Below are 12,794 nucleotides of genomic sequence, written 5' to 3' on the forward strand. Positions count from 1 at the left end.
TTGCTATACTGTATCAGTATCAGTTGTGCCCAAACTTATGTTTTTGGCCGCAGACCCCCATCTCAAAATATGTAGTTCCAGGGACCCCCAGAAGCAAATTAAAAAATTTGAGTTAAAAAAATATATATTTAGATGGTACAAAATGGCGGCCAGTGTGTAGGGTCCTGAAGCAGGGTGGATGTAGCAGACCTTAGTCACTGCTGCTTACAACTCCACAGCATGGAGAGTATAGCGCCCCTGGACCACCCTTTACTCTCCTCCTTTCTCCTTTCTCCTCTCCTGTCCTCTCCTCCTTGTTCCTCTCCTCTCCTCTCCTCTCCTCTCCTCTCATTTCAGGACAGGTGGTTCATGCTTCACCGTGTGTGTGTGTGTGTGTGTGTGTGTGTGTGTGTGTGTGTGTGTGTGTGTGTGTGTGTGTGTGTGTGTGTGTGTGTGTGTGTGTGTGTGTGTGTGTGTGTGTGTGTGTGTGTGTGTGTGTGACGGTCGGGTTAGTGGGGGTGTGCGTGGTGGGGGCGGGTGCACATGGGTGGCTGTGTATGTCTCTGTTTGTGTGCTGTGTCAGGGGCCCACCTGGTGTGTGTGTGTGTGTGTGTGTGTGTGTGCGCGCGCGCGCAATTCACACATGGACGTACCTGCGCGCCAATGGTGGAAAGCAACCAAGTACATTTGCTCAAGTACTCAGTCTACTTAAGTACAATTTTGAGGTACTTTACTGTAAATATTTCCATTTTTGTCATACTTCAAACTTCTACTCCACTACATCTCAGAGGCAAATATCGTACTTTTTTACTCCACTACAATTATCTGACAGCGTACGGTAACTAGTTACTTTGCAGATTTAGGTTATTATTACAGAACGTACATTAGCCACTTAAGCCTTGTTTTATGCTGTACTTGTAGATCGGCTAAAAAATAAACGATCTGCAAACGCACAACGCGTTACGATGTGACGTGTTGTGAGCCTGTTGTGAGCTTTTACTTTGGTACACGGTAAAATCCAGAGTGTTCCTTTAAAGAGCTGGTGCCATGTTTTTGCACTTTTTCTGTTTTTCATGTGTCTATGAGGTTGATAGAGCTTCATTAAGCCCCCTGGTGGTGGTTTTATGTTGTTTTATGTCTTCTCTGATTATTTGGAGTTTCTTCCTGGAGGCTGAAATCTTGAGGGTCAAACGTGCCAATAGAGAAACAGCACTTTGGTGACATCACAGAGCCCCCAAAAAACATACCCTCCCCCTCATTATCATAACACAACAGGTGTGGGCATGAGGAGGAGGAGGGACTAGGACAGGTGGGTGGTGCTGAGGTGGTGGAGGAGGTGCTAAGGTGAGAACCAGGCATACTTAATGAAATGGAGGCGTGTCCACATAAAAACATTTTTTTAAACAATTTCTGTACACTTTTTTTTTTTTTTTTAATCTTTACATAATAATAATACCTTATGATCAGGTTTTAGGGTTGAAAAATATCATGGCACTCCATCTTTAAATAAACACTCTGGGTCCATTTGTACACTCTCAGAGTTAAATGAACACTCTGGACTTTTACATATTTTGATCCCAATACTTTTTGTACTTTCAAGTCAAATTTTGAACACCGATATTTTTTACACAAAGTATTTTCAACAAGTAAAAGAAAGAAAAAAATAACCGGAGTACTTCGTCCACTGCCTGGCCCTGCCCTGCCCCGCGCGCGCGTGCCGTGCACGTACGTGCGCGGGCGAAACACAGTGGCCACTTCACAGCCCAAGCGGAGGCAGTGGCAGCAAAAGTCTTAACGACTGACTCTGTCCCTTTAATGGTTTAGCTTTTCCACTGATGCATGTAACGCCAGGCCAATTAGCACTAAGTGATTTATTGTGGCTGAGCGCCGCTCCAGTCCAAACAGACAGGGCAGGGGGAGGGGGGGGGGCGGAGGGGGGCCGCAGGGGCCCCGGGACGGGACGACGACGGGCCCCCCTTGTAAACAAACACGAGGGTAAACACTGCCGATGTTGTTTTCCCTGGCGGGCCCCCCCCTCCCCCTCGGTGGCCCCTGCTCCCTCTGTTTATGTCACAGCACAAGAGCCAAGTAAATCAGTCAGGACCCATTCGGTCGACTGGCTGCCGGCGTGTGTGTGTGCGTGCGTGCGTGTGCGTGTGTGTGTGTGTGTGTGCTTCTATTACTATACTTCCATGGACCAAACTACGTATAGTAGAATATGAGGCATAGACGTTGCGAGGACCATTTTCCTGGAAAAAAGTATTTTTTTAAACCCGTTTAGACCTGAGGCCGATTCTAAAAAACGTCTTCTAAATCCTGACCTAAGTTTTCTGACAAACTTCAAATATATATTAAAAAAAAGGGGTCCCCCGTCCTGAAAGGTGTAGTTACAAATAGGGGTTCCTGCCCAAAATGGGTTAATGTTGGAAAAGACTTTTTAGAGATACGTTTACAGATATAATACGTTTAAAGATTCAGATTAGGATTAGACATTTAGAGCTTTGGAATTGGAGTGCAGTGCGTGCCAGCGCCATGCGATGATAAATTAGCTGATCTAATAAGCTCACAACGTGTCGCAGCGCAACGTGTTGTGAGCTTGTAGATCGGCTATCATTAGGGTTACGGTTAAAAATGGCTACGTTCATAAAAAATGGCATTCATAACTCGCAAGTAATACTACTGTGTGTGTGCGTGCGTGACATGCAGCAGGTACACGCTCGTACCTGCTGCGCGCGTGTGTGTGTGTGTGTGTGTGTGTGTGTGTGTGTGTGTGTGTGTGTGTGTGTGTGTGGTTATCTATTGGTATCCATGCGTGTCTGTCTGTCTATATATGCTCATCTGTCAGTCTGACTCTGTCCCTCGCGTGTTGTGTCACACACACTTACACACACACACACACACACACACACTTGCACATGCATACAAAAAACAAGTGTGGTTTTATTTCTAAAGTATCTGTGCGGTCCCTGTTGCGTTGCATGTGCGTGCGCTGACCTATAGTACACGTGGGTGTGTTCATTTATATGTGCCAACCCCCCCCACCCCCCCCCACACACACACACACACACACACACACACAGCACCACCACGCAATCCCCGGGGGTCTGTCTATATTTAGTTACCCTCAGCCAGCCAACCAGACAATGGCATGCTGTGTGAGGCGGACACACACACACACACACACAAACACACACACACACACACACACGCGGCAGTCTGTTAATTTTCAGCTCTCCTCCGCGCTAGCCGTTAGCCAGTTAGCTGACAGGTCCCCGGCGGGGGAGCCGGTAATGGCTCATTCAGAGCGCTGCTAAATCGCATGGTTCTCAACATGGGGCCCGGGGACCACCGTGGGGGTCCACATTGATTTCTTTGGAGGTCCACTCTGACGGTGTACCAAATGCTTCTTTATGCTGTGTACACTGTCGGAATGAAATGAACACATGAGGATTTGTACAGTATAGATTGGGGATTAAAAAAAGATAAATATCTTATCTCCTTTCTCTCCTCTGCTATCCTTTGCCTCCCCTCCTATCACTCCTCTCCCCCATCTCCCTCTCCTCCTCACACCTCCTCTCCTCTCCTCTCCTCTCCTCTTAACCCATTGAGACCTGAAGCCGATTCTACGCGTCTCCTAAATCTCAACAGTTTTCTGAAAAACGCATGTTTCTATATCAGTGGTGTTCAATATTTTTCATGTCAAGGACCCCCACAATTATATGTATTTGGCCGCGGACCCCCATCAAAATATTTTGTTCCAGGGACCCCCCCAGAAGCAAAGATTTGAGTTAAAAATGTTCGCTTTAAAAATATATGTTTTCAAAGATTTGCACACATTCTCACGATTTTTCAAAAATAGCAGATCTACAAGCTCGTAGCGCGGCACTCGGTGCCGCGCTATGAGCTTGTATATCTGCTATTTTTGAATAGCCCAAAGTGTGAAATAATGCTTTTTAGCTCAAATCAAAAAAATGACACAGTTCCAGGTCTTAATGGGTTAACTCCATCACCCATGGTTACTGGAGGCTGCTATTAATGTGTCTTCCTGTGTGTGTGTTTCGGTCTCCCATGGTAACATGTGTTCTCCGTGTGTCTGGGTCCTTCGTTTCCATCCTTCCCCTCCAGTCCATTTATTCTCTGGTTTGTGCCGACAGCAGTAATACTGTTACCTCACCGCCTTGTCTGTCTGCTGCGGGCGTTTCACACTTTCTGGGCGGAAAACCTGCTTTATCCCATTCAAACCCGCGAACGCATCCGTGTAACCACTGTATCCATATTTTGTATACTTTGGCTATTCAAAAATAGCAGACCTACAAGCACGGAGTGCCGTGCTACGAGCTTGCTATTTTTCAAAAACATCTTGAACATTTGTGCAAAATCTATGTTTACATTCAAATGTTTGCGTCCGGGGGGTCCCTGGAACAAAATATTTAGAGATGGGGGTCAAATACATATTATTTTGGGAGGTCCTTGACGTGAAAAAGTTTTAGAACCTCTGATAAAATATATTGTTCCAGGGACCCCCCCCCCCAGAAGCAAAGATTTGAGTTACAAATGTTCATTTCAAAAAATTAAAAATAATAAAAGATTTGCAAAACATTTACGATTTAAAAAAAGAATTGCAGATCTACAAGCTCATAGTGTGGCACTCAGTGCCGTGCTATGAGCTTGTATATATCTGCTATTTTTGAATAGCCAAATAAATCAAAAATTACACCGATGTGTTCCAGGTCTTAAAGGGTTAATATGGGATAGTCAGGGGGGCGAGACTCGACATGCTCAGAACATGTTCTCTATGATTTATAGTTATTCTAGGCTTTGTTATTTCGTTAGTTTTAGTTAAGGTGTGCTGTAGGAAGTCTTCCCGGTGGAGGCTCCTCACTGGCAGGTGAGCCAGTGGGATGCAACAGCAGTGACAACACGCAAACGTGTGTGGAGAGGAATCAATTGGCACAACAAACAAAATTGGGGAGAAAAGGGAAGAAAGTAAGATTATACGCCGGTACGCAGTGTTGAGAAGAAGAGGAGACATCAGTCTGTCAAACAAACTCATTTCCTCCAGTCTTAATATTTGATATCAGTTATTTCAAAGCAGACAGAAGTAAACAGTTTTCACTAAACTGTTCACGTTTAGTTTTCACTAAACACGTCTCAAAACAGTCCCTAAACGTATTTTCAAGAACAAATGCTACTTCTGATATTCATTTCATCAGACACGCCCCCTCCCCTTCCTATACAAACCCATTGTAGCTTCAAACTTTAACCATATTAGATTCATTGAAAACACCTGTCCTTGGTTCTGCATGGTGACTGATATTGTCCTTCAACTACTTTTTGTCTCCGCCAGGAGAGTTTGTTTTCACTTTCTGTCAGCCAAGCAAACATTGGTCGAGCCTCACGTGACACTTGACAATACGGTGAAATAGTGTGATCTGATTGGCTAGTGACATATAACGGGCTATAAATACATGTGCAACTTTGAAAGAGTCTTTGCCTCTTTCAAAGTGAGGTAAGACAGGAATAATCACTAAATGGCTGAGAAATGGCAGAGCAATACATCATGTAGACACACTGGTGTCATCACAATATGTATTATAAATAGCTTAGACAGGATTAATCAAGAACAGTACATTCCAGTACAAACTGAGATCACAGTTAATGACACAGTGCAATTAACTCTTATTATGCAAACTGAAGAAGCTAATCATTATGTGCAAACCGATGAAGAACCAAAGGCGCAACGCCAACAGGGGAAGGACCAAGCTGAGAAACAAAGACGAAGAACACTCGCATCTGAAAATGACAAAGAACGAAGACGAGCAGCTGACACCACAAGGAAAAGAAGTCCTTGGTCACATTTTCAATTATATAATACCAATAAGAAGAGATGCCTTAGACCACTTAAAGACGTTGAAATTGATAAAGCCGCTGCTGCATTCTTAAAACAGTAACATGTTCTATTTTTTGTAAGAATTAGAACATAAGAATTAGAACATTCCCAACATTCCCAACACAAGTCTGCTGGCGGAGACTTGTGCTCCGAGGAGCACTTTTTCTAGTTTCATTTCATTTTTATTATTTTCCCAAAAGATTATTACGGTCTCCTTGCGCATTAGAAGGACAATATCAGTCACCAGAACCAAGGACGGGTGTTTTCAATTAATCTAACATGGTTAAAATGGAGTTTGAAGTTACAATGGGTTTATATACTGTAGAAGGGGGGCGTGTCTGATAAAATGACTATCAAATATCTAAATACCCAATCAAGCAAATGAATATCAAATATATAAATACCCAATCAAGCAATACAGTCTGGGGTGCTCACAAAAGCCAGAGTAGATGTTAAAATGACCCCAAACATGTTGATAGTGAAATATCCCTTTAAGCACAGTACTTTTTGATTTGATTTGATTTTGGTGAAAGATATGCAAGTATAATCACAATATAACCCGGGATAACACGTTAAAGCTTAATGAAATGTTGTTTCCAATGTGGTCCTGCGTCATAACTAAAAATAAATAGTCCAAAAAATGACATAGCACCAATAAATCACATAGCACCATTACATTTTAGCACATTATACATTTTAGCACACAGCGCGTCACATGCATTTACAAAATACAAAACCATTGAAAAAACAACCTAAAATCCCTAAAAAATATCAAACCATAAAAGCCCAAATTAAAGTGCATCACTAGCCTGTAGCTTTTGCCATAACATTTTTTTCACACTGTTTTTATAAGACTTGAGTTGACTTGAGTAAATGTACTTGCACCACTATTTTCCCATTACACCAATCATTTCCCATAGATAGATTTTTGGCTGATTCTCCCCTCAGGATATGGATGCTGGTGGTTAAGGAACATTAATGAAAACGGGGCAGATAAAACAGGAAATCAATCACGTCAATTAACAACAGCTGCGGCGGTGAAACACATTTCAACAAAAGTGTGCTTATTGCCTTGTTTAAATCAAAAATAAACGTATTTCTATGCTTATAGGGGAGTCAATTTAGCCCGAAGGGCCCTTTTTTCCTCCAGAATTGTCCCAAATGACAAAGAGAAAACCAGAGGGAACAAGGTTCATCAATCATGTTAACACAGGGGTGCAAACCTAAGAAGATTGGAGAAAAAGGTGACACAGCTGGACAGGCACAAAGGCCCTCATAAATAATTGATTTAAATGCCCTATTTTGGGGTATTTTTGGGTTGGTTTGCATACATGTGACGGTACAAAACAAAAAAGAAAACCACCTCGAGTGGTGGAAAGTAACTAAGTACATTTACTCAAGTAATGATGCATAGCCTGCGAGCTACGGTTCAGGCAGATACACTGGAGAGGTTTACATGCACGTGCCGCACTATGTGGGCGATGGTGTATGGGACGTGTCAAGCGGCCGACCAAATTGCACACCTGATTCATTGTATACTTCCTCTCGCTCGTCAGTGCTGCCACTGAATGTTTTATGAGCATTGTTTGCTCCCACCACCACCAGTATAGGCTCTGCTTTAATTAACCCATTAAGACCGGGAACGCATCTGTGTAAGCATTATTTTTTATACTTTGGCTATTCAAAAATAGCAGATCTACAAGCTCGTGGCGCGGCACCGAGTGCCGCGCCACGAGCTTGTAGAACTGCCATTTTTGAAAAATCGTGAAAATGTGCAAAACTTTGAATATAATCTTTTTAAAGGGAACGTTTTTTTTTACTCAAATCTTTGCTCCTTGGGGGGGGCGGGGGGGTGGGGGGTGTCCCTGGAATAACACATTTTGAGATGGGGGTCCGCGGCCAAATACATATCATTTTGGGGGTCCTTGACATGAAAAGGTTTTGTTCCAGGGACCCCCAGAAGCAAAGATTTGAGTAAAAAAAACTAATTTTGAAAAAGAAAAGTGCAGCACCGAGTGCCGCGCGGGTGCATTTCGCCTTTCCGACATGTCGCCTTTCCGACGTTAACGAACCCTATACCTAACCCTAACCCCACGCGGAAGCCACTAGTCGGAGTGGCGAGATGTCGGAATGGAAGGAGCACCCTGTGCCGCGCTATGAGCTTGTATATCTGCTATTTTTGAACAGCCAAAGTGTAAATTAATGGTTATAGGCTATAGCTAAAAATCTAAAATGACACAGATGTGTTCCCGGATTGAGTGGGTTAAGGGTGTCTGTTTTCCCCTTGGGGGCTTGTTATAGAGGTACAGTATGTCTCTCTGCTCTTAAATGGTTGTCTTCTAATGTGCTGAGCAGGGAGTAATGTATAAGCAGAGCCTGAAGAACATGTTCTCAAGCTATTAATGGTCTTAATCTATTCCTGAGTTATCTGACCGAACTGTACGTTATCTGACTGAGCCGTGATAAGTACACGGTTAGGCTTACAACTGGGAAAAGATTCAGGTCAGGGTTAGGCATTTAGTTATGGCTGATTTATTAATAGTTTTGTGCCAGTGTCACGCGGGACTCGCACAGAAAATAGCCGGTCTGCGACGCGTTGTTGTGACTGTGAGTTTGTAGGTCGGTTATATTCAGCTATAGGGTTAATTGTTGTGCTAAAATGGGTTTGTGTATAGTAATACGTGTGTGTGTGTGTGTGTGTGTGTGTGTGTGTGTGTGTGTGTGTGTGTGTGTGTGTGTGTGTGTGTGTGTGTGTGTGTGTGTGTGTGTGTGTGTGTGTACGTGTGTGCACGTGCTTGCATTACCTATTTGCGAGGACCAAACGTCCCCACAAATATAGCAGAATTTGAGAAAAGAGACATTGTGACCATTTTCCTGAACCTCACAAGAAATAGTATGGTTTTATCGTAATTTCTTTTTTTGTTGAGATTTTATCTCTCTAATAAGAAGCTGAGTTAGCTCTAATAAGAAGCTGAGTTTCACCAGAAACAGACTGTATCAAATATGAGTGACTGACTATCATAAACGATACAGAGCCACCTCCCTGACTATATCGCAGGGAGGTGGACCACAATTCTTCTAGAAGATTCTTAGATGACCCAATGTTATTCTCCATAGAGAAATGACTTCTACGACCCAGGGGGACGGACGAGTGACGTCAGGACTTCTGCACTCTATGGCAGTGGTTCTCAACCGGTGGTCCGGGGACCACCAGTGGTCCTTGAGGGAGTACCAGGGGGTCCCCAGCGAAATGAGCAAACATAGCGTCACAATCCTTTTTAACCACTTAACCACCAAGTGCCACGCTATGAGCTTGTAGATCTGCTATTTTTGAAAAACCCTGAAAAAGTGTGCATATCTTGGAATATTTATATTTTTCAAAGCCGAAAATTAACTGATATCTTTGCTTCTGGCACAAAACATTTTCAAATGGGGGTCCGTGGCCAAATGTATATCAATTTAGGGGTCCATTGTATGAAAAAGGTTGAAAACCACGGCTCTATGGTAATAATGTGTGTGTGTGTGTGTGTGTGTGTGTGTGTGTGTGTGTGTGTGTTGTGTAGTCGTGAGCGTGGAGAGCAGGGAGTGTCACCTAAACAGCCTGATGCTGGAGGCGGAGAACCGGGCGTCGGAGCTGGCCGCCCAGGCCCAGCGGGACGGCCTCTCCCTGGAGGCCTGCCACAAGGACAAGACGCTCCGCGCCTGGGAGTGGAGGTCCAAGCTCTACAAGCGCATGAAGGCCGGCTTCCAGCACGCCCGTGAGTCCATCTGGGAGGGATGGGGGGGGGGGGGGGTGTTGCCATATTCTGTGAGAGAAACAAGCAACCGGGTCTAGGAAAACCAGCCCAAAAAAGAAGCGACTATGGTGCCACATGAGCACTTTAACATAATACAGATGTGCCATTTCAAAACTTCAAATATCCTGCCATCGGCAAGACAGTACATTTTCAGGGGATTCCCAGGGCAATAAGAGGGACAAAGAAGGGCATTTAAAATGCTGAATTATTTTGATGATCACTGCTTTTATGATGCTAATTAATTTGAGCAACTGGTCAAGGACCTCTTCAAATCACCTTTCGCCTCATAATGAGTCTGACACCTTCTTCAACACACATTCTTTGTTCTCATGTATATGGATGTCTATTGAAGGGAAAAACGGGGGTGTGTAGTGACAACTTATTTTCAGGGGCAAAACAGTGCATTTTTAAGGCCAGAACAGGGAGGAAAAAATGCATTTTCAGGGCACTTTCAGGGAAAGAACAGTAACGTGTGAAGTTTTGAAGTGGCACATCTGTACATCAGCTATTTGAAAATAGCAGATCTACAAGCTCACAACGCGTCGCAGAGCTTGTAGATCGGCTATTTTCAAATAAAATCTTGCGGGGAAATGATAATAAGCAGATCTGGCAACCCTGGATGGGGGGGAGGGAGAGGGAGAGGGAGAGAGAGAGAGAGATTGTTGATTGATTGATTGATTGATTGATTGAATACTTTATTTTATTTGTTCTCAAAGTGGGGTCCTTGAGGGAGTTCCTGGGGGTCCCCAGCTAAATGATTGATAGTTAAGAACTAAATTGGCCCTTATAGGTCTGTAACTCAGAGAGGGGGTCCCCAGCTAAATGATGCAGTAGATAGTTAAACTAAATTGACCCTTATAGGTCTGTAACTCAGACTTTTAGGGGACATTATTATTTTTTTACTTTGATGTACAGTGGTCGAATAGTGGTTTGATAGTCGAATATTCGATTATTCCGTTAATGCCCTAGTCCGTATAGCCTAATGCATGACTGAACTGAGGGTCCTCGAAATTAAAATGGTTGAGAATCACTGCTAGAGCCGGAACAATCATCTCTTATGGGGTTCCCTGGCATATCTGATAATACTAATAAGTAATAAGTGTCAATTTGGGGGTTTGACATGACAAAGTTTGAGAAGCACTGCTTTATCAGACAGAAATGTAAACAGCACGAGGTATAGTCAGACATTTGGGCTAAAAGGATAACAAAAAAAAAAGTCCTGGGGACTCCATTGTGGTCCTATAATGATGAGAGAGAGAGAGAAGGAGAGATGAGAGAGAGGCAAGGCAAGTGTATTTGTATGTATGGCACATTTCAACAACAAGGCCATTCAATGTGCGTTGCACAAAACACCAAGCAAAGGATTATAAAGGACATTTCAATTCAGAAAAAAAAGAAGAAGAACACCTATCTCCTTAATAGGAAACACCTGTTCAGGACACGGAGGAAAACAACACAATGTAAAAGTGCATTTGAACAAAAGAAGTCACAATAAAACCAGAAAAATAGAGAGAGAGAGAGAGCACTTAGACTGTTGATTAGAATATCACATTTTGTACCAATACTACAATACAACAGTAGGGAAACTAAGAGAAAGACAGACAGTGTAGGAGAGACAGACAGTAGGAACACTGAGAACGAGACTGTGTATGAAAGCTGAGGGGGAGACGATGTAGGAGAGACAGACAGTAGGAACGCTGAGAGACAGACATGTTGTGGATGGACTGCGTGTTGTGTTTTTTTCTGGTATCAAATGTGCTATACAAATACCTGGACTTGATTTAAAGTCATAACTATGGTTATATTATAAGTACCAGGGTAGGAATTTGATGGAGGTCATTATTATTATTATGTAGTAATACTATGTATTAAACATAAAATCATCCTTGACCCTGCAGCTAAATGCATTATTTCTGTGGATTGTTTTATTTGGTGACCTTGCTTGCCCTGGCATTTGGCCTTTCGGCCCTTAAAACATTAACAATACCAAAGGCCAAAGTGGCCTTGCCCTTAAAATGATGCAATTCCAGGCTTGATAAGTATGCATATTGAGCGTACGAAGGCAACTGGATGAGTAACATTTCCCTGTATGTATTAAACATACTTGGGCGCTACTACACGTTGCCCTGTGTTTGGATAACAATATACATTTTTACCCATCATTTCCCTCTATGGGGCAGCCATAGCTGAATGGTTAGTGAGCCTGCCTAAGACTCCGGAGGTCCCAGGTACGATAGAGGCTATATGCACAGCAGCCAAAGAAATTGGGCCTCTTCCTTACTTCCTACACAGGTGTTACCAATGATGCTAATGAGGGCTCTGTTCCATTTAGTGTAGCACAGTGGTTCTCAAACCTTTTCATTTCAAGGACCCCAACTCTGAAAGTGTACATTTGTACACTTTCAGAGTTACACACCCGCCAGGGGCCATTTATAACCCCCTCAAGGAACCATGAGGGTCCCTGGACCACACTTTGAGACCCACTGGTGCAGCAGAGTGTTTCCAGTGAGCCAACATGCACAATACTCAGCACCCTGACTCTGTTTGACCAGAATGGAACAGACTAGAGCCTTCATTAGTATCATTGCTAAAACCTGTGAAGGAAGAGGCCCAATTTCTTTCCAACATGGCTGCTGTGCATAGAGCCTATTCCAGCTCTCGGCAATGTGTCGAAGTGTCCCTGAGCAAGACACCTAAACCCCTAACTGCTCGTTAAAGATGAAAACTTGGAAGTTCCCCCGTGGGATGTGATTCAAACCAAAAAAAAACAGCCCCTGGAGTATAGTGTGGTGGTGTTTACTGCATCTGCAGAAACACATTGTCCTCTCGCTGCTGGTGTTTTCACTGTTTGTTTTGGCAGCCCAAAAAACATCCCCGTCTACCGAAACAAACAAGTTGAAAACACCAAAATACAGTGAGAGGGCAATGTTTTTCCTCTCCGGGAGGCTCGAAACGTTACCACCGAATAACATTTCACACTGGGAGCATAACCCTGGTGTGTGGATTTTATTATTTTTCCTCTGTTGACGTTTTGATCCAGCACTTAGCCCAGCTGGGCACGGGATTTGGTGTCCTTGGTCATCTATTTGATGCCTTTTTCAGATCGTCTCTGTCGGGTGGGAAGCGGG

At 43.5% G+C, this 12,794-nt stretch overlaps 1 protein-coding gene across 2 annotated transcripts in view; it reads left to right on the forward strand.

Moving 5' to 3' along the window:
- The window catches only part of ankfn1a (ankyrin repeat and fibronectin type III domain containing 1a), an 88,274-nt gene that overhangs the window by 14,350 nt on the left and 61,130 nt on the right, over positions 1-12,794 (forward strand). For both annotated transcript variants that reach the window (XR_014602334.1, XM_084079220.1), the window contains exon 3: positions 9,433-9,627. Coding sequence is in view for 1 of the 2 variants with exons in the window: in XM_084079220.1 (XP_083935346.1) it covers positions 9,433-9,627 (195 nt within the window). In the remaining variant the exon portion in view is untranslated. The remainder of the gene's footprint in view (positions 1-9,432; positions 9,628-12,794) is intronic.

The sequence above is a fragment of the Gymnoscopelus microlampas genome (assembly GCF_963454915.1).
Source record: "Gymnoscopelus microlampas genome assembly, chromosome: 14".
Classification (NCBI taxonomy): Eukaryota; Metazoa; Chordata; class Actinopteri; order Myctophiformes; family Myctophidae; genus Gymnoscopelus; species Gymnoscopelus microlampas.